This window comes from Camelus bactrianus, chromosome 2 (assembly GCF_048773025.1).
Source record: "Camelus bactrianus isolate YW-2024 breed Bactrian camel chromosome 2, ASM4877302v1, whole genome shotgun sequence".
Lineage (NCBI taxonomy): Eukaryota > Metazoa > Chordata > Mammalia > Artiodactyla > Camelidae > Camelus > Camelus bactrianus.
The window spans coordinates 82468465-82490388 of NC_133540.1; the positions used below are offsets into that span (position 1 = coordinate 82468465).

The 21924-nt window shown below is 36.3% G+C and overlaps 1 protein-coding gene across 2 annotated transcripts; it reads right to left on the bottom strand.

The window, feature by feature from the left end:
* Positions 1-1472: 1472 nt before the first annotated feature.
* LOC141573305 (UDP-glucuronosyltransferase 2B31-like) lies at positions 1473-17105 on the bottom strand. Of its 2 annotated transcripts, XM_074344379.1 has the most exons (6): positions 16332-17093; positions 15571-15719; positions 7758-7889; positions 5709-5796; positions 4642-4861; positions 1473-2863 (listed from the first exon to the last, which is right to left on the bottom strand). In XM_074344379.1, exons 1-6 carry the CDS (start codon positions 17053-17055, stop codon positions 2584-2586), a joined length of 1593 nt encoding a protein of 530 aa, XP_074200480.1. In that variant the 5' UTR covers positions 17056-17093; the 3' UTR covers positions 1473-2583. The 2 variants fall into 2 exon arrangements, with proteins under 2 accessions (XP_074200480.1, XP_074200477.1); XM_074344376.1 differs by lacking the exon at positions 4642-4861 and having other exon boundaries at positions 2709-2863; positions 16332-17105.
* Positions 17106-21924: the final 4819 nt, after the last annotated feature.

Sequence of the window (21924 nt, forward strand, 5' to 3'; positions counted from 1 at the left end):
TTAGGGAGATACAGTAACACTCCCAACCCCACACAAGTCTGTGGCAGTTCTTCGGGGACTTAAATCCATGCTGTCTGAGTACAGAGTTCAAACTCTTAACCATTTTGGTATGGTGGGTCTCCTTTTTGGGTTACAGTTTTTCAAAATGTAACATTGATAATGTCCCATTATTAAGCTGTATCTTTATTGTAATATTATTACAAAGGTATAATTATTTTTCCAGTGGTGTATTACTGCATAAAAAGTGCCCTTAAAAGTAGGGGCTTAGAAGAGCAGTCCTCATTTTATTTTTATCTATTATAGTTCTGGGTGTTGTCTAGGCTCAGCTAAGTGATTATTGTAGGAGGTTTCTCAGGTGGCTACAGTCTTGTGGTGGCTGGGGTTGTAATTATCTGGTGATTGGTTTGAGAAGATGCAATCTGTTGGAGGGCCAAGTACTAGGACTTCTGAGGCATATCTATGAACTCTCCACAAATGATCATTCACCATGGGGACTTTGGGTGTGGTACAGGGCTCCGTGGTGAGTAGGGAAGTAGGGAGTGGACAGAGACAGAGAGAGAGAGACAGACGAAGAAATAGACAATATGTTGCAGTTTGTAACTGACTATTGGAGGTTAGACTGCAACATTTGTGAGACAAGTACAAAATTGTTTTTTAACTTTTTTTTTTTGGAAGGGAGATAGATAGGTTTATTTAGTTATTTTAATGGCAGTACTGCAGTTTAGACCCAGGACCTTGTGCATGCTAAGCAAACACGCTACCCCTGAGCTATGGCCTTCTCCTCCCAGCAACAAGACTTTCTAAACTTTAAAAGAGAGGAAATTACTTGATGGGAGAGATGTCAAAATATTTGTAGTGATATCTCAGAAACACTATAAATGTAAGTATTGGAAGTAAGCCAGCAGAGGTCCCTGAGCTATTGTAAAATTAATTCAATATTGACATTAAAACCAAAGTAAAGGCATTAAATTTTTGTGAGTTAAGATTTTTAAAACTATTGAAATTTTAAATACAAGTAGTAATACATTTATCTATAATATTTAAATGTTGCAGAATCAATTTGAGGAAAATTATTTAAGCCTCGATGTGTGATTTAAAACTATTATATACTATGGCATCATTTTAGTTCCATTTTTAAATACAAGGTGTCAGTTATACATACAAATTGTATTGAAAATTCTGTGGCACATGTTTTCTATAATTCCCTAAACGTCAATGTTTTAATTTATTTTTAAAATAAATTATGCTTTCAGCTGAGGAATGACTGTCACATGATTTGGATGATGGTTTTGACCAATAAGACAACTATGCTTTTCCTCATCTGGACCACTTTGATAATAAAGTCCTTTCCTGATGTGCAATTTTCAAGAGTGCCTTCAGATATCTTCCATTTGATTTACCAATTTTCCATGAAATTTATATAATTTTTGTATTCCACCCACTGTTACCAATTATGTCAGTCAAGGAGGGCCTAGGTTTAAAGAAAATGATGCTTTTATTATTTTTTCTCTTGACAAAGGATTGAGTGTTTACAGATAATTGTTATGGAATGGATGGAGAAATAGGCTCCTGAGAAAAGAGACAAAAGAATGAGCTATACTGAACCAAAGTATGGTTATGTAGAGTAATATCCATTATTTCAATCTGTGTTCAACAAACACATTGAATTTCATAGTGTATCTGCAATAAGCTAAGTGATGCTGTGTCTTATTTTGATGGAATATATAGAGATATAGATATATTTTGGTACATTTGGAGGGAATGAAAATTCAATAATTCCCTTTAGAGTATAGGTTGTATATTTTCTTGATTTAAAGTTGAAAAGTTATATCCATTATCAAAGGCTGAATATAGGAATGAAAGCGATCAGGTGAATATTTTTAAAGGTAAAGAGAAAAAGAAAATTCAGTCATGAAATCAAAGATTTTCACAAATGGCTCAGTTTTATAATAGGAAGCAGGTAGCAGTTGCTGTATGACTGATTCCACAGACATTTCACTGGGACATGACTTAACCCGGAGGAATGCAAGTGAGTTGCCATGGCTTTAGGTAAGGAGTGATGCTGAGGCTGGATGCACAGTAAAATCCAAGAAGTGTTCGTGGACTCACAAATGAAATGGAAGGGTGAATCTTTTACACAATTTCAAGTATTGAACAGTTTCTGTAGCAAGATAAAACTATAAAATTCTGCACCAAAATAAGGTGAAAATATTCTGAATATCTACAACATAATTTTGATACTGTGAGTAGACTTGTTATGGTTCTTTTGTACGTGCATACCATGTGAAACAGACTTAAATTCAATGATTTCTTTTTAGCATAAGTTTTTAATTAAAATAATAAATTTCAATAGATACCCTTATAGTTTTATTTTTGTTTAATTTTTGGCAGCTTTTCTCTTTTCACAACATATTTCTAACTCTCAAGCAGGACGAAAACCCCTTGAAAGCAAATTTTGATCTTTGATGCTAAATTGAGAAATGTCCTTTTGTCACCGGAAGACAGGAACCTCATTCCTTCTTGCTGGGATCAACTGGAAGTGATCCATGTATGGAGCGTTCCTGTATCAGGCCTCAGATACAACTACTCCCTTTTATTCTTCTTTCCTGCTTTGGGAAACTTCTGGCAGCAAAACAGACAACATTTTGTGATGACAAAGATAGCAGTTGCCACACAGGCCAGCAGGAACCCAGTCACATCCAGAGAGTGGTACTGGTACCAGGTGAGGTTGTGGGCGGCTGGCCGCAGGTGCTTAGCTCCTTTGTGGCGCATGACAAACTCGATCCAGAAGACTGCTCGGTCCAGGGGCTTCACTGGCTGATCGTGCTGAATGGTTGATAACCTCATAGCATTCTGCTTGTAGCTGAAGGAAAAACAAATAGACATCAATTTAGAGAGTGATCTAGAAAATTAAAGTCTGCAAGATTTTCATGCAGGTGGTAAGAATGAGTGCCACAGTGAGTGGAAGGAAAGATTATCTTCCTCAGAGATGATTATAGAGATCTTAGCTAATGGCTAGAGGTTGTTAAATGCATTTGATTTCAGGCTATGGAAAGAGAGAGAAACTGGGAGAGGAGGAGTATTTCTAGCCTAAAGAATGGAATGAGTTGAGACACAAGAGTAAAAAACAAACAAGAAAACGTGATTTGAGTGTTCCAAGCTAGTGAACGACCCCGTAAGTGATTGTTCACAGACAAGTTTTGAAATACTATAATAATCCAGAGATAGGTGGAAAATCCGTGTCGAGGTTCAGAGACACGTCCAGGTGGGGCTGGGCAGCAGCTGGTAGTGAGCAGGAACTGGTATTGACGTCTTATTAGTGAAGTGGTGGTTTAAAGTGTGGAAGTGATTGCCTTGGTTTGAATCCTGACTCTGGCACTTACCTTGTTGCCTGCTTTGTTATTCTTCTTTCCTCAGGTTTTTATTGTTAAGTGGAATGGTTAGGAATAGGATCTCATGTGATTATTTGGGGGAATAATATCGATTCTTAGAGGTATTTGTAGTGCACAATTCACTCTCAGTAGGTCATTGCTAGTATTGTTGTTTTTCTTGTTAGTGATTTTAGAATCTGGGAAGTACTCAACCTTTCAGTTTCAGGTGTCGCAGTTACTGCTGAAATGGTTATGGACTAACAGACCAGAGGGGAGGAGGAATAAGGAGAGATGGCTCACGCAGTCTGAATCACAAAGTGCGATAGCATGGCTCTGTAGCAATAGCCTTGGAGGCACATTCTCTTCATGTGCTGGGCGAGCCTTGGGTTTTTCAGAGGAGGAAGTTATGCTGAAGTTTTTGTAATACAATAGGGAAAGACCAACATGAAGAAGTTACTCAATACGTGCGAAGGACTTCATACAATGTGTAGCATGTAGTAAACATTCTGTACGTAGCACCTAATAACTTATCTTCATTTTCTGACATCAGCTTTACATTATTAAAAATTAAAAAGGTATAATGATATTAGAGAAATGTGCTTTTACATAAAACCACCAAATGAAAGATAGATGTCCTAAGAAAAGAGGAAAATGTGCTCCTTATGCTGCTCTTTTAGGAGAATAGATGGGCTAAAATGAAAATAGATAACACTGCTTTTATATCTATATAAAGTTCTAGTTGTTTACTACTTATCAGCAATGGGTTCAGAATATTAGCACAGAAAACATGGAAGTTGTTGAATGTAATAAGAATTTGAAATTGAATATGAATGTAGTTTACATGGCACAGGCATCTTGGAAGAGTTTAAAACACTTGAGGAGTTCTTATGCTGAAGGAAAGTCATAACTGTGTGGGTGGGTACTCTTATAACCTCATGATTCCCATCCTGAACCCTGTTCGTCCAGCTTCCTCTTAATCCTTCTGTTACCATTTTGGTGACTCTTCTCATTCTAATGATTAGCCCTTTCAAATTTCTCCACTATCCTTAAACCTTTGAGGAAGCTTTGTCATTAAGCCACCAAACCCACCCCCCCCCAAAACAAAACCTTAATGTAACATTGACAGTAGGCTGTCACTGACTGTTCAAAGCATTGACCAGCACTTACTCCTCATTGCGTTTATGTGAAAATGTATTACTGCCTCCCTGGCCTCCCTATGAGAACTTCTCTAGACAGAGTATGTAGTAGAAAAATATACATATGTACTCACGAAGGATTATTAATGACTTGCTTCAATGCATTGAGCAAATCTGTTGTTGACATTGTGTCCAAGTCCAGTCTGGCAGCTGCCCCCTTGGCCGTCATGTGAGCGATGTTATCGGGTTGGTCAGCAAACAAAGGAATGCCCACCATAGGGATCCCGTGGTAGATGGCCTCATAAATGCCATTGGTTCCACCATGAGTTATAAAAGCTTTGGTTTTTGGATGACCTAGGATTGAGTGAATTTCAGTAAAATGATTAATTAATGTTAGAAATCAAATGAGAACTGGCCATTACAAGGCAGTGAAAGAAGCAGTGTCCTTTCGATAACAGATGATTATACACATGAAACTGCATTTCAACTGCTTTCAGAACTCAGATCAGGAAGCCACTCAGTCTGCTGGAGAGGGAAGTGAAGCCTTCATGAAAGGAGTGCTGTGTGAGTTGAATTCACAAATGTACTCCAGATTGTCAGGTGAACAAATGGAAAGAACATTCTGGGTAAAAAAACCACATGAGCTAAAAACGGGTGAGGGCATGTCAGAAAACATAGTCTCTTAAAGAAATAGTAAGACATTTAGTCTGATAGGGAGGGTGTCAAGGCAACAGGAATCATAATGGTCGTGACACTGAGACCAGAGAAAGGAAAAGCTACATTTTATCATGAATTGTGTTGACAGCCTCATGAAAACAATTGTGAAGTATTTTCCTACAAAAAATGGGGTAATGAAAATGAGCCGCTGTTTTTCAGGAATATTTGATATACTCGTTAGAGGGGGAAAGATGTGTGTAAGGAGTGAGTTCAGAGACACAGCAACAATCCAGGATGTTCTTGATAATTTTACTGTGAGAAGTAATTACAGCCAAAATAAAGATTCTGTCCATAAAAGATGTGACTCTTCAATAAAAAACCAACTGTTATGTTTTATTCTGGTTTCCCACTAGGAGTGGAAATAACAATGAAGAATTTTTGCATGTTTGAATAATAAGTGCTGGGTAAGTTGGTTTCCTGTCCCAGTGCTGTCACTCCCTCAGCTGTTACTCTTGTTTCCAGCATTTGTTCTCCCAGGTCTCACCAAGAAGGTCGTTCTGGGGGATCCACTTGTACAGCCGAGTATTGGGTCCTAAGGTATCTGGTTTCTTGCCATGGTATCTCCAAAGAACCTGTTAGGGTGAAGTAGATAGCTTATTCATGAGTTGAACTTCAAAGTTATAGCACGTTAGAATTCTAAAGAGATGAAAAGACATCCAGTTAAATGCCTTCCATACGACAGGTCAGGAAATGAAGACAGCAGATCCTAAGTAGGGATGACTAGTAATGCACTGACATCAATAGGAATACCCACATTCTGTGTACTTATTTTTATGTTCAATGAGGTATGGAATGAATCATGACATATCACACATGATGTCATTGACAAATGAATTTTTCAATGACAAATTCAAGTATTTATGAAATTGTTAGGTAGTCTGGATTCTAGTGAAAAAGCAAAACAGTGGCAAATTACTAATAATCTACACATTTGTTTTGCTTTATTTTATATACTAGCTCTTATTTTCAAAGTTGTTATTTGCTGAGTTATTTCTTATCGACTCTTAAGGAATGGAGTTTACGTATATCCACTCGTTAATGTGACAAGTTATTTTATTAGAATTTTACATGTTTTGATTTACTAATAGAAAGTACCTGCAGTTAGCCACTTAAGAGAAGTAAGTATTTCTGCTTATTTATAATTTATTAATAATAAGACAATTAATGCTGCTTAGAAAGTAAAACTTCTTTTAGATTACAAATTGTTAAGTGCTTTTTCCAAAAAAAATGAGAATTGGTATTTTTTGACATAAATCCAGATTATTACCACTATTAGTAGGTGTGAAAACATTTAAGTTTAGAAAGGAGGAGCATGTGGTAATTTACAAGTAACAATAAGGTATTGGAAAAGCTCCAAAAGTGGGATGCTAAAATTATTCAGCTGACCCTGAACACTTCAACAGTGAAGCACAGTGCATTGACAGCAGTGGTTATTGCGGTTTTCATATTCAGCACCAAAATAAGCCACCCATTTTGGATTTCCAAGTAATTCTTACACATTGGATTATAATTTCCTGGTGTCCAATTTCTATTTGCTGTGTGAGTGAAAGTGACGTTATGTTCTCAGCAAAAAATTAGCTCAGTTGTTTAAGAGAAGACTACAATATCAGATAGTAAACTAACAAGTAGGTCACAAATAGCCAAAGATCCCAGGTGTATTTTATTTTGTAGAGAGTAAGTTACTGCTGTATAATATGGGGAAGGAGGCAGTAGAATCTTTTCCATGCCAGTCTTCCTTATGCTTGACTTTCTCAAATAGTCCATTCTCCCTCCTCAGTCAGGAAGAGTAATCTGATAGGCTGGATGCAGAGTCCGTTATAGTCCACCCTTTACAATGCACAGGGTTCACCTTCAGGGCAGAACCCCATCTTCACTGTTTCTCTTTTATCTTCCTGCTTCAGGCTTTGGTAGGACCAAGGCACCCAGGGCAGGCTGATGTTTGTTTTTGTGTAAATCATGGTGCCTGACTGGGTGTCTGCAGGCAGCTTGGGGAGCCCTGATCATCTTTTCTCTGAATAGCACCCTGAAAAGCACACTGAATAGATCTGTTCCAAAATTTAGGGAAAATAAAGGCAGCCAGGATTACCTGGCAAGTATAAACTGCATAGCACATTTCCGACTTTTATCAATATTGCCCAACGTTACTGTGCTAGTACAATTACTGTTAAAATTTAACTCCTGAGAACTTCTGTGTGTGTACTGTGTCCTCAGGAATCCTTCAAGGAAAGCAGCGATGACAAGGCAGAATTTGGTGATTTCTCTACCTGCCCACAGTACCATTATACTAACCAGATTTCGCACTGCATCTCTCATGTATATTTACTTGATTATAGTGTGTATCCAAAATCATTGTCAAGACACTGTCTGTATTATTGCAGCACCTGCTATGTATATTCTGGCTTTTAAATATTTGAGACATGTTGGGGCTATCATAGTAATTTACCTTTCTTGCAAAGTATGTTTATAGTCAAACTTTTTACAAGATTTAACTGTCTGATTTTATAGTTGTCTACTATTATGTTTCTTTATCTACCTTTTGTGGAATCTGGGCAAGGGCTGATGCAATCACATTGGCTCTTTCTTCTGTTATGTTAGTGACAATCGACCCCAAAGTAAACACCACAATACCATCTTCTCCTGAGCTCTGGACAAACTCTTCCATTTCCTGTCAAAAAAGAATTTTCTCCATTACAAATGAGCAACAGCATAGCAAACGTTATTGAAAGGATTGCTACAAACAGCTGAATAGTAAAAATTCTGATACAATCAGGAATTATTTCAGTAGTGGCTTTTTGAAAAAAAAAACCTGATAAAATATATGTAACATACAATTTACCATCTTAGTCATTCCTAAGTCTGTAGTTCAAAAGTATTAAGTACATTCACATTGTGGAACCGATCTGTAGAACTTTTTCATCTGGCAAAACTGGAAGTCTGTGCCCATTAAAAACTCCATTTTCCTCTGTGATCCCAGCCCCTGGTAATCATGATTCTACTCTACGTTTCTACAAATTTGATTACTCCACATACCTCATATCTGTTGAGTTGTAAAGTACTTGTCTTTTTGTCACTGGCTTACTTCCCTTATCCTAAGGTTCATTCATGTTGTGTCATGTGTCAGAATCTTCTTTTAAAGACTGAGTGATATTCGAGTGTTTTTGTATTCCATACTTTGTTTATTGCTTTATCTGTTCATGGAGAATTGGGTTGCTTCAAGTTCTTGGCTCTTGTGAATAATGCCTTTATGAATATGGTGTGCAAATATCTCCTTAGGGTGCTAGCTTCAGTTCTTTTGTATACACATCCAGAAGAGAAATAGCTGGACCATATGGTAATTCTATTTTATATTTTTTGAGGAAACTCCTGAAATGTTTTTAGTAATGGCTTTGTTTTTAATAGGCCTCATCCATGAGGTCCTTGGGAAGGAGATGTGTGATGTGAGGTCGGTTTCTTCTGTTATATGTATGTGTGCAAATGTGTGCGTATAAGGAAGAAATGAGATAGAGGCAGTACACAGTAGTGAGGAGGACACACTGGTAAACAGTGTTAGACTCTTCATCAGTCATGTTATTAATTACTAACATAGATCCTTGGAAGGAGGTCACACAGCAGGATCTTAACTCATCTTTAATTCTTTCTTATTATAGTTCTACTAAATCCTTTGTTTATTCCAGGCCCTTTCTAGAGAATTAGTTTGGAGTAGTCATTAGTATTTCATTTCCCTGACTGTGATCACTAAGAAAAAGTTAGGATTTGAATGACTTTATCCTTCTCACAGATCTATAATCCTCATACCTTAACTTTAAGTTACTCAGAAGTTCCCCAAATCTGTCTCTAAATTACGAGTCACTGACATTGAGGAGTCTGGTATTATAGTTTAGAATTTCTGTGAAACAGCCCTGTGTGTCCTATTAATAAGCAAGAGATATGCTTGTGTAGTTGCATTTCTGAGTGAGCATACTGCTGGGTTTGTTTCCATAGGACACCCTCTGCTCTGAAATCACCTTGTATATTTGCTGTCACAGTAGGATGTGCTATGTGCAAGGGGCTGTGAGGGACCCTCATCATCACCTCACTAAATCCCTGGGGGAGCACCTGCCCCACAGTGGGAGAGGAACACCAGGCTTTCTGTAGCAGAGATCTGGTCACCTGTGAGTAGTTCATGTCAGACTAAATAAAGCTCCTGGTGAAGCTGTATTTGATTGGAATTCTCTCAGAATTAATTTGTCTTGTAGTCCTTGACCCTAATTAAAAAAATTTCTTACTCTGCACTAGAATAGTTCCACAATGTTCAATATTCTCTATTGAAAAAAAATGCAGAGGAGCAAAATTTTCCTGATTATCTGATGAAACCATATACTGCTCTCTTTGAAATGTCTTTCTTCTTTTTAACATTCACTATTATTTTCTCTCTGGAAAATTCTGACCCCATCTTTCCGTTTAAAATGTATAGTTTATGATCATGATTAATGTCATATTTTTTATTAAAGTATAGTCAGTTTACTCTACTATATTAATTTCTTCTATACAGCATTGTGATTGTTATATATACACATTCCTTTTCATATTGTTTTTCATTATAGGTTATTAGAAGTTATCGAATATACTTCTCTGTGCTATAGAGTAGAAACTTCTTTAAAAACTTCTTTTCAAAACTAGTTTTAATAGGAACAAGACAAGAGGGAATTTTTTTCAAACTCTTACCCTCCAGGCTTGTGTATTGTGTAGATTATTCTTCAAAAGTATATTTGCACCCTGATGATCAGTTTCAGTTTTGATTTCGCTGAACTTTCCTGTGAGTCTAATGGTGTATCCAGATAATGTGTGTATTCCCTGTGACCATGTTCCAGCATTTAAAGTGTTATGTCTTCAGCGTTTTTTTTCTCATTGGCTTGCCCCCCAAAGCTGCTTCATGTCTCCTGGGGATGATGGATCTCTGTCGTACTGTTGTAATACATCCTTTCTTTAAAATTTAATTGCCGTTGTGGACTGGTTATTCTCATTGTCTGACATCTTTATGAAAATAAAAGTTCATGGCATGAAAGTATGCAAAATGTGAAAATGTATAAAAATTAAATAAGATTTATCTATACTCTCGATCCTTAGTTTAAAATGCTATGTCATTTTTAAAAGATAAATATATTTGACATGTAAGATTATTGAATTTAAGTTGTATAGAATATTGATTTGATACATTTATATATTTTAATAAGATTCCCGTTTTGATGTTATATCACACATCTATCGTGACACATGATTATTATTCCTTTCTGTAGTTGGAATAACTAAGATCTAGTCTCTTACCAAGTTTGATGGTTATAAAATTGTTGTCTACATTCACTATGCTTTACCTTAAATCTCTAGGGGTAATTTACTATAAGATGCAAGTTTTTACTCTTAAATAACATCTCTCCTTTTCTCCCATCCCCTAGCCCTTGGTAACCACTGTATTACTCTCAGTTTTTACAAGTTTACTTTTTTTAGATTCCACATATAAAGGTATCATACAGTATTTGTTTTGCTCTGTGTTTTCAAAAAGATGAACACTGATGATAACCTCTAGCTAGATTAACTAAGAAAGAAGACTCAGATAAAATTAGAAATGAAAGAGGAGACATTACAACTGAGCCTACAGACATACATCGGATCATAAGGGATTTCTATGAAGAATTACGTGCTAACAAAATACATAACCGAGAAGAATCGGTAGATTTCTAGAAATATGCAACCTGTAAATACTGAAACAGATAGATTTAGGAAATGTGAACAGTCATAATGAGTGAAGAGTTTAAATCAGTAATCACAAACTGCCCAGCATAGAAAACCACAGGGCCAGGTGGATTCACTGTTAAATTCTAACATTTGTGGAGTAATTAATGCCAGTCCTTCAAAAACACTTCCAAAAATTAGAAAGAGGGAGGGAACCTTTCCAAACTCATTCTACAAGGACAGTATTATGCAGATACCAAATAGATAAGATCATTACAAATAAAGAAGAGTATAAGCCAATATGCAAGATGAATATAGATGCAAAAATTCTCAAGAAAATATCAGCCAGCCAAATTTAAAATTCAAAACACACTGAAAATTTTATATACCATGACCAAGTGTGATTTCCCCATGGAACGCAAGAATGGCTCAACATACCCAAATCAATAAGTATAGGCCATTGCACTAATAGAATGAAAGATAAAATAACTTGATCATCTCAAGAGAAAGAAGGGCATTTGAAAATATACAATAGTCTTTGATGATTAAAAAACCTCAACATGTTCGGTATATAGAAGACATACCTCAGCATAATAAAGGCCATATGTGACAAACCCAAAAGTAACATTATCATCATCAGTGAAAACTTGAAAGCTTTTCTTCTAAGATCGGGAAAAGGCCAGGGTTCCCACTGTCACACTCATTCAACATAGAACTAAAAGTCCTAGCTTAGATCATCTAAGCAAGATAAAGAATTAAAAGACACTCAATTCAGAAAGGAAGAAGTAAAATATTCATTTTTTTTTTTGCAGATTACCCATTTTTTTGTACAGAAAATTCCAGAGAGTCAAAGAAAACCTGAAGTAGTAAATGAATTCAGTAAAGTTGCAGGATAAAGAAATTATCATACAGAAATTAGGTGCATTTCTCTATATTAATAATGCAATATATGAAAAACTATTCATTCAATATAGCATGAGAAACAATAAAATAACTAAAAATAAATTTAACCAATGAAGTGAAGGATTAGTACAGTAATAATTATAAGAATTTGTTGAAAGTTAAAAAAAAAAAAGAGAGATAAATGGAAAGGCATCATTTGTTCATGCGTCAGAAGGATTGATCTTGTTAAACTATCCACACCACCCAAAGCCCAAGGCGTCACACCTACCAATTTCAAATCGCAGTACAAGCTATCATATTTAACAATATGGTACTGACCTAAAAATAGAGAGTTTGACAAGTGAAGCAGAATGCAAAGTCCAGAATTAAACCTCTACATATATAGTCAACTAATATCCAACAGGGGAGGGAAGTCCCTCAGTGGGGAAAAGTTAGTCTCTTTTTCTTCTCAGAAAAGTGGATAACCAAATGCACAAAATGAAAAGGGACCCCTATTTTAGACTCTCCTACAAAAAAATTTTTGTAACATTTTTTATTGAGTAATAGTTATTTTACAATGTTGTGTCAAATTCTAGTGTAGAGCACAATTTTTCAGTTATATATGAATATTTATATATTCATTGTCACATTTTTTTTTTCACTATGAGCTACCACAAGATCTTGTTTATATTTCCCTTTGCTATACAGTAGAATCCTGTTTATCTATTCTGCATTTTAAAATCCCAGTCTGTCCCTTCCCACCCCCTGCCCCCTTGGCAACCACAAGTTTGTATTCTATGTCTATGAGTCTGTTTCTATTTTGTATTTATGTTTTGTTTTGTTTTTAGATTCCTCATATGAGTGATACCATATGGTATTTTTTTTCTCTTTCTGGCTTACTTCACTTAGAATGACCTTCTCCAGGAACATCTATGTTGCTGCAAATGGCGTTATGTTGTCGGTTTTTATGGCTGAATAGTATTTCATCATATAAATATACCACATCTTCTTTACTCGGTCATCTGTTGATGGACATTTAGTCTGTTTCCAAGTCTTGGCTATTGTAAATAGTGCTGCTATGAACATTGGGGTGCAGGTGTCATTTTGAAGTAAAGACTAGGAATAGATTTACCATATGACCCAGGAATCCCGCTCCTGGGCATATATCCAGAAGGAACCCTACTTCAAAAAGACACCTGCACCTCAGTGTTCATAGCAGCACAGTTTACAATAGCCAAGACATGGAAAGAGCCTAAATGTCCATGAACAGATGACTGGATAAAGAAGATGTGGTATATTTCTACAACTGAACACTATTCAGCAATAAAAAATGACAACACAATGCCATTTGCAGCAACATGGATGTCCGTGGAGAATGTCATGCTAAGTGAGGTAAGCCAGAAAGAGAAAGAAAAATACCATATATCATTCATATGTGGAATCTAAAAAAAAAGAAAAAGAAAAACAACATAAATACAAAACAGAAACAGACTCATAGACACAGTGTTCAAACTTGTGGTTGCCAAGGGGGCTAAGGAGGGGGAAGGGACAGACTCGGATTTCAAAATTTGTTGATACTGACAGGAGTATGCAGAATAGATAAACAAAATTATACTGTATAGCACAGGGTAATATGTACAAGATCTCATTGTAGCTCACAGCAAAAAAAAATGTGACAATGAATATATGCATGTTCATGTATATACTGAAAAATTGTACTCTACACTGGAATTTGACACAACATTTTAAAATGACTATAATTCAATAAAAAATGTTTTAAAAAAAAGAATTTGCAGTCCAAAGGTATATTGTGTTTTACCATTGAAAAAGATATCAGTTTAATTTTTCCACCAATAAAAAATAATAAGAAAGGATGTCCTAAGGTCACAAAATAGTTTGCTAAAGATTGCTTGCCTCCTATTAATGTCTTAAATTCATTTAAAACATCATATTAATGTAAAACAGATTAGATTCTTACTTCCTTTCATAAGGAATAGCATCCTATAAACTGAAAAGAATTTTTTGTAATTTCACACAATGGGAAGTTTTCAGATTCCAGTGGTAGAAATTATTTGCTCTTTGTTATTTATGTCCAGAATTTATGGTGCTTGTATACTCAGTGTACATTTTCTCTGTGCTCATTCTGTCAGCAGCTACAAGGTTGAGACCTACATTCTTGAGAGTGCTGTACTGAGGTCTTCTATAGGGTTAGTTAAGGCAGAAAACACCTGCCCTAATAAACTAAGTTATGTCTCTCATGCTGTAAGATATAAAATTTTCAGATTTCAAATGAGGAATAGCTGAAATGCTGCTGTGAAAGGAAAGAAATTTTGGATTTGGCTGCAAAAATTGTTAGAGCATGCATTTGTATTTTTGAGGAATGATCTTTTTAGCTAGAGCCCTGGTGAAGTGCCTCAATCCTTAGAAAAAAATTTTAGCCTGTCGTCTTGCTCATCAGATTGCCAAAACCTTAAAAACTCTTAACATTAAAACATTCTTAATTAATTTTATTAATTACATTTTATTTAAGTTTTTACTAAGTTACTGTTATTAACTTAATTTTTTAATTAAATTTTTTAAAATTTAGTTTTCAAGCCCTCCATGGAGTATCTACTCTCTTGGAATTTGCTAGAGGATATAATCTTGTGTTTAGGAAAACCAGTTCTATTCACTTAGGAATTAGATCTAGGTGGCTGGCACATGTTGGTTTATTTTTAGTAGGTAATAGTAACAAAATAACAATAATGACAATAGTCAATATTTCTTCTGGATCAGTGTGTGCCAGACATTTTGGATGTTCCATGTGTACTAACAATTTTATCCCCACTACAACTTTATAAGGTTGGTACTTTTACCATGAGTCAGCGTGGTCATGTCTATATGAACACTGTAGTCTACTTTTTCAGCATTGTTGCCTGTATCTCTCAGCAACCTGCGAAATGGTCTCCCTTTGCACTCTTACCCCTTTATAACCCAACCCAGTCAGTACATTGGCTGTTTTCTTTAAAAAATGTGATCGTACCTCTTCCTTGCTTAACCTTCTTAATTTTCTCCCTAATGTCTTACTCAATGCTTCAAACTCCTTAGAATGTCTGTCTCCAACTTAACTCTCCAGCACCATCTGCGTCTTTACTCAGCCTCTTCCTTTTCAGACTAAACTTGGACTTCTTCGGAAGTGTCACTAACTACTCTGCCTGGCTGTCTTTTGCATCTTCCTCCACCCCTGACCTACCCCTTCTGCTTATTCCTGCACATGTTCAGATCTCACCTTAATTATCAAAGAATCAGAGATACTTTCTATGATTTCTGTGAATGTTTCCTTAGCATTGTGGTCTTTCCTTATTGTAACCCTCTTCACACAGTGTTTATGACTTGCCTGTATTCTGTCTTTTCAGGTGGACTGTCAAGTAGCAGAAACTGGGTCTATACTATTTCTCTGCATATGAGCACTCACTTCTGGAAGATGCTAGACCCTTCATAATTATTCTTTTAATGACTGTCTGATGCGTTATTATATGTTGAATAATGAAGGCTGTAGTTTAACAAAGTTTCAAATCATCCCAATTTGTTCTGTAATGATAATGAAATTCAGGTATTTGTGTTGGTATAGAAATGTATGTGTTTCTAATAAGCAAGTCAGTTTATCCAGCTACGCACATTTCTCTGCTGTATTAATCACTCTAAACAAAGAATGCATAAGTATTCCTCTTGAAAATGCAAAAGTAACAAAAACAAAACACACAGGAATAGGTGACCTTAGGCAGAGGTTTGGCAGGTTTGCAGTGGAGGCCTCCAACAAATTCAAAATTTGGTAGCAGTGGGCGAGGGAATTCAAAATCCCAAAAGGTTCGAATGAGCCACATGTCAGCTTTCCCAATTGTCTCCAGTAATGTAGTGGGTCTTCCTTAAAGGAAAAATGAGAACAAAAAGAACAAATGTTAGATTAAATGGCAATACTATCATGTGAAAATGTTAGATAATTTCTGAAATGGAACCTGGAAGGATGTAGCCAAAGATGTGTCTATTTTTGATAAAGCAAATCTATTTTTAATTATCTGTACTATGCTGTAACACGGAAACTGTGCTACACAAGTAGAAAGTATTTCTAAATGCTATCCAGATACTTGTGGTATGAATATGCACATAGCTCTTAAATCTACATGTTTTTATTTTCAGGATATTTTAGGAGGTTTCTAGTGACCTTTTTTAAGTTAGAAAATGAAGTTTAGTAAGATGGATTACATAATTGCTTGGAGATGTCTTAAGTGCTTCAATTTGTGTTTCATGACTTTTCGGAGTGTGCTGCACTAGTAATGGGCCACAGGGTCATGCCTTGCCCTGTAACTTAATGTTTCCATGTTTATTATGAAACTGAGGCCGAATTTTATATTTTCATTTCATCATTTCATGTTCAAATTTATAGAACATAAATTTCTGTGACTTTGATTTATACGATTTCATCTCCCAAGGCACTAAAAAGTTAGGACTTCATGCCACCAAGTGAAACATGACTTACCTAGTACTTCACTGTAAAACTGATTCCAATTCTTCTCATTAAATGTCTGGAACCAAAAGTCAAAATAAAGTACGTACATCATATTTTTCACCCTCTCCATGAATGTCATTTGATCACCTAATTCTGACATGATAACCGGTACGTAGGATGGTGGGAGTGGAAGTTTTCCACCATACTTCTCCAGTGCAAAGCCCGGAGAGAAGCGGAGACTGTACACTAACGGGATTTGAAGTATCTCAGCCAGCAGCTCACCACAGGGCCCAATGGCATCTGCAAGAACGACGTCAAACCTTGATTCATGTAGTTTTGTCATAAGTTTCTTGTTGGAAACAAGATCTTTACAGACCTTGATTTGCATATCAGAATATTCCTGAAAGATACTTTGCACCGTTGAAAAATAAGTCCAAACCGAATCTTTTGCCATATATGTCCATGTATTGAGCATATGCTCAATGGTATTCTCAAAATCATGTTTGGTTAAGAGTGTTGGGAAAATCTCAAATTTAATAGCAGATGGTTTGCTGGGATCAATCAGAACAGAAGCTTGAGATGTCAGGACAGTCACCTCATGACCCTTCATGACAAGTTCATCCAGAATTGTCTTCATATTAATCCAATGACTATATTCCACTGGCCACACCAGCACCTTCCCACAACTCCCAGAGCTAAAGAAGCAATTCAGCTGCAGCAGCAGCAGCAGAAGTGAGATCCATTTCAGAGACATCTTGTTCAGATGCAATGCTGTTAAAAGATTATTGTATTCTTTTGCTATCGCTCATGCTTATATCGAAGGAGAAATCAATCTGGAAGTTAAAATACAACTTCTAAATCTCTACTAGTACATTATATGAGTAGTCAGCAGCTGTGGAAATCAAGTGAAAGGGCAAAGTGTAGAACACTTGGTGTTTCTACAGTGTGTTTACTGTTGTGTTGTCAGTGCTGTCACCCCTCTAAATGTCGATGACCTTGCACATGCAAGTCAGCTGTATTATGTAAGTAATAAGATTGATGGAGAACAATAGGAAGCGAAAGGCTCTTTTGTCTGCAGTCTCCTTGATGCAGAATTTAGATACAGTGATATCAGCAAGATGGAGGGTTACGTTAGAAAGTCCAATACTTGTATTCCACAAGAACAGCAGAAACTGTAAATGAGCAAGGGCAACCAATGTGAATTACTTTGGGAAATCTCTGGACTACAATGAAGAGGCAGCAGAATCCCTGCAGAGTACAAAACTGACGATGGCCATGTAGGAAAGCACAGGAAAGACTTTACCTACCTCGCCTCATCCCCCAGTTCAGAGCAGCCTGTCACAGCAGAGATGCCCTGAAGGCATTTCACCCCCTGGGGAAGAAGAGACCAGGAGGACCCCAGCAAGCCTCTCCACCCTAGGTGTTTGTGGCCTTTGACACCGAGGACTTCCAAGATCTTCACCAACACAGATTCCAGCTGACAGAGCTGCCCAGAGTCCCTGCTTCTGCGTCATTCCTGAGGCTGGAAATGTCGCTGTGGTGTGACCTGACCCTGGGGCCCCATCCCTCCTGTAACCTGCTCTCCCTGATGGAGTTACCACCGGGCCTTGCCATCTGTGTGACTGGAGCTGCTGCTGTGCGCCGAGCCCCAGGTTCCGAGTCAGGGTTGCGTCCTGCCATAAATGTGGCCCTGCTGCTACTGCTTCGGACCTCACCCTGGATTCCTACTTGTGGCTCTGACTGGCCACTCCCTAGGCTGAGCTGCTGCTGCTGTACGCACCTTCCGTGAGTCCTGAGTCAGGGCTTTAAGCTCTCATTGCTGGGGCCGCAGGGCTGCGCTCTGCTCCTCACCCTGGGTCTTCAGCCAGCGCTCTGCCCCACCGTTACCAGGGCCACACTGCTGCTGGTCTGCACCCCACCCCCTGGGTCCTGACAGGGGGCTTTAACAGGCCATTACTGAGAACAGGTGCTGCTACTCTGCACCTCACTCCTTGGGTCCTGACAGTGGGCTTCAGCCCTAGTTTGTAACATAATTTTATTAATTAATTAATTAATTAAATTTTCAGTCATTCATTTACTTGCTTGCGTTGAAGTATACCTGATATACAATTTTGTTCAGTTTCAAGTTACAGCATATTTATTCAGTGTTTTGGTATATTATATTCCATTACTGGTTATTATAAGATATTGGAAATAGTTCCCCATGGTCCATGATAAATCTTGTTTTTTATCTATTTTATGCATAGTACTTTGTTACCACATACCCCTAATTTGTCCATTCATCCTCCTTTTTGGTAAGCATACATTATTGTCTATTTCCTGAATCTGTTTCTGTTTTGTATATAGTTTTAGTTTTTAGACTTAACATTTAATTGATAACTTAAAGCATATTTACATTTGTCTGACTTATTTCACTAAGCCAAATTTTCTCTAGATCTATCCATGTTGCTCCCAAAGGCAATATTTCATTCTTTCTTACAGCTGAGTAATAATCCTTGGTACACATACATCATGAATTCTTAAGACTATCGTCTGTTGATGTGCATTTGGATTGCTTCCATGTTTTGGTTATTGTAATTAGTGCTGCTATGAACATTGCAATTCATGTAATTTTTTGAAATACAGTTTTTGATTTTTTCATATATATACCCAAGAATGGAGTTTTTGGATCTTGTGGCAGTTGTATTTTCAGTTTTTAAGGAACCTCCATAAATTTTCCATAGTGGTTGCATCAATTTGTATTTCCAGCAACAGTGTATGAGGTATTCCTTTTCTGCACATTTGCATTTGTCTAATAATTAACAGTGTTTTTCACATTTTCATGTGATTGTCAGATGTATATGTCATCTTTAGAAAAATGTCTATTCAGGTCTTCTGCTCATTTTTTGATTGGATTGTTTTTTGCTATTCAGTTGTATGAGCTGTTTGTGTACTTGAATAACTCCTTTTGTTCGCATCATTAGTAACTATTTGCTTGCATCCCACAGGTTGTGTTTTCATTTTGTCCACGGTTCCTTTGCTGTTCAAAACTTCTAAGTTTCATTAGGCCTCATTTGCTTACTTTGCTTTTATTTTTTCCCCCTTTGGGGGACTAACCTAAGAAAATTTTGCTATGATTTTTGCCAAAGATTTGACTATGTTTTCTTCTAGATGTTTCATGTTGTCAAGACTTATATTTAGGTCTTTAAACCAATTTGTGGTTATTTTTGTATTTGACGTGATGGAATGTTCTTATATCATTGTTTTTAATGTGGCCGTCCATTTTTTCATCACCATTTGTTGAATAGACTCTTCTCTCTTTTGTCTATTCTTGCCTCCTTTGTCATAGATTGACCGTAGGTGCATGCGTTTATTTTTGGGCCATCTATTCTTTTTTATTGATCTATGTGTCTGTTTTTATGCCAGTACCACACTGTTTTCATTACTATTGCTTTGCAGTTTTGACTGATGACAAGAAGGGTTATATCACCTTTTTCGTTCTTTGTTCTCCAGAATGTTTTGCCATTGGAGGTCTTTTGTGGTCCATGTAAATTTTAGTATTATTTGTTCTAGTTCTATGAAACATATCCTGGGAATTTTGGTGGGGATTGCATACAAACTGTAGATTGCTTTGAGTAGTATGGCTATTTTAACATTATTAATTCTCCCAATCTAAGAGCAAGAGATATCTTCCCATTTCTTTGAATTATCTTCAGTTTCCTTCATCAGTGTTTTATAGTTTTCAGTGTATAGGCCTTCCACTTTGTGGTTAAGTTGATTCCTAGATAGTTTATTTGATTTTATTATTTGATATAATTTTAAATGAGATTGCTTTTTCTTTGTCTTTCTTATGTTTTATTATTAGTGTGTAGAAATGCAATAGATTTTTGTATATAAATCTTGTATCCTGCCACTTTACTGAATTCATTTCCTAGTTCTAACAGTTTTTGTGTGGAGACTTTCGGATTCTCTACGTAGAGTATCATGTCATCTGCACATAGTGACAGTTTAACCTCTTACCTTATATTTTGGATAACTTTCTTTCTTTTTATTGTCTGATTGCTGTGGCTAGAACATAGCATCCCACGTTAAATGGAGGCTGTGAGAGTGGGAATTCTTGTCTAGTACCTGAATTTTGTGGGAAGTCTTCCAGATTTTCACTGTTGAGTATTATGTTGGTTGTTGGTTGTTGGTATGTCATAAATGGCCTTTATTACATTGAGATATATTCCCTCTATATCCACTTTGATGAGAGTTTTTATTCATGTATGTTTTTATCAAATCTTATTTTATTGAGACGATCATGTAGTTTTTGAGTTTCCTTTTGTTGACAGCAGTATCACACTGGTTGATTTGCCTCTGTTGAACCATCCTTGTGACCCTAAAATAATTGTAACTTGATCAGGTGAATGGTTATTTTAATGTATTTTTGGATTTTGTTGGCTAATATTTTGTTGAGGATTTTTGCATATATATTCATAAAAAATACTGGCCTGTAGTTTTTTGTAATGTATTTGGTTATGATATCAGGCTAATTGTTGCTTTGTAAAGTGAATTTGGGGTATTCTATCATCTTTAATTTCTTGGAATAGTTTGAGAAGGATAAGTATAAGTTCTTCTTTATATGTTTGGTTGAAGTCCCTGTTCTGGACTTTTGTTTACAGGCAAATTTTGTCTTTTTTAAGTTACAGAATCTATTGCACTTCTGGTGATCACTCTGTTCAAATTGACCCTTTCTTCTTTATTTAGTCTCGTCAAGTAGTGTATTTCTAAAAGTTCATCCATTTCTTCTAGGTTGTCCAATTGGTTGGCATATAACTATTCATAGTATTCTCTTATGATTTTTTTTGTATCTCAGTGGTATTGGGTTGTATTCTTTTTCTTTCACTTGTTATCTTGTTTATTTGGGTCTTCTCTCTTCTTTTTGAGCACAATTGATGTTTTGTCAGTTTTGTTTATCTTTTAAAAATGATTCCCTTTTTTTATCTTTTCTAATGATTTTTTAATGTCCATTTTATTTACTTTCTCTCTCATCTTTATTAATTCATTCCATCTGCCATGTTTGGTCTTTGTTCTTCTTTTTCTTTTTCTTGTAGGTAGTAGATTAAATCATTCTCATTTTTTGAGGAAGGCCTGCATTGCTATGACTTCCCTCTTAGAACTGCTTTTGCTTCATACCATAGATTTTGTAAAGTTGGGTTTTCATTTCCATTTGTCTTGTGATATTTTCTTAAGTCTTCTTTGATTTATCATTGACCCATTGTTAAGTATCATGTTTTTAGCCTCAATGTGTTCATTCTTTTAGTCTGTTTCTTTCTGTAGCTGATTTCTAGTTTCATACCATTGTGGTTTAATAAATGCTTGATGTAATTTCTATCCTCCTTAATTTCTTGAGGTTTGTTTTGTGACCTACTCTGTGGTGTCTCCTAGAGAATCTTCCATATGTGCCTGAAAAGCATCTGTGTTCTGCTTTTTTGGAAGTGGTGTTCTGTAGATATTAGTCCTAGTGTTCTACTGTGTGTTTAGGACCTCTGCTGCATTATGGGTTTTCTGTCTAGGCAATCTGTCTATTGATGTCAGTGGGCTGTTATAAATCTTCTATTACTGTGTTCCTGTCAATTTCTGCCTTAATTTCTATTAGTGT

Excerpts from the sequence above, each read along its gene's own strand:
- LOC141573305 (XM_074344379.1), bottom strand. The coding sequence starts at position 17,055 with ATGTCTCTGAAATGGATCTCACTTCTGCTGCTGCTGCTGCAGCTGAAT. Across the intron at positions 5,797-7,757 it reads TTGCCCAGATTCCACAAAAG|GTTCTTTGGAGATACCATGG; the intron begins GTAGATAAAGAA and ends TCACCCTAACAG. Across the intron at positions 4,862-5,708 it reads CCCCCAGAACGACCTTCTTG|GTCATCCAAAAACCAAAGCT; the intron begins GTGAGACCTGGG and ends ACTCAATCCTAG.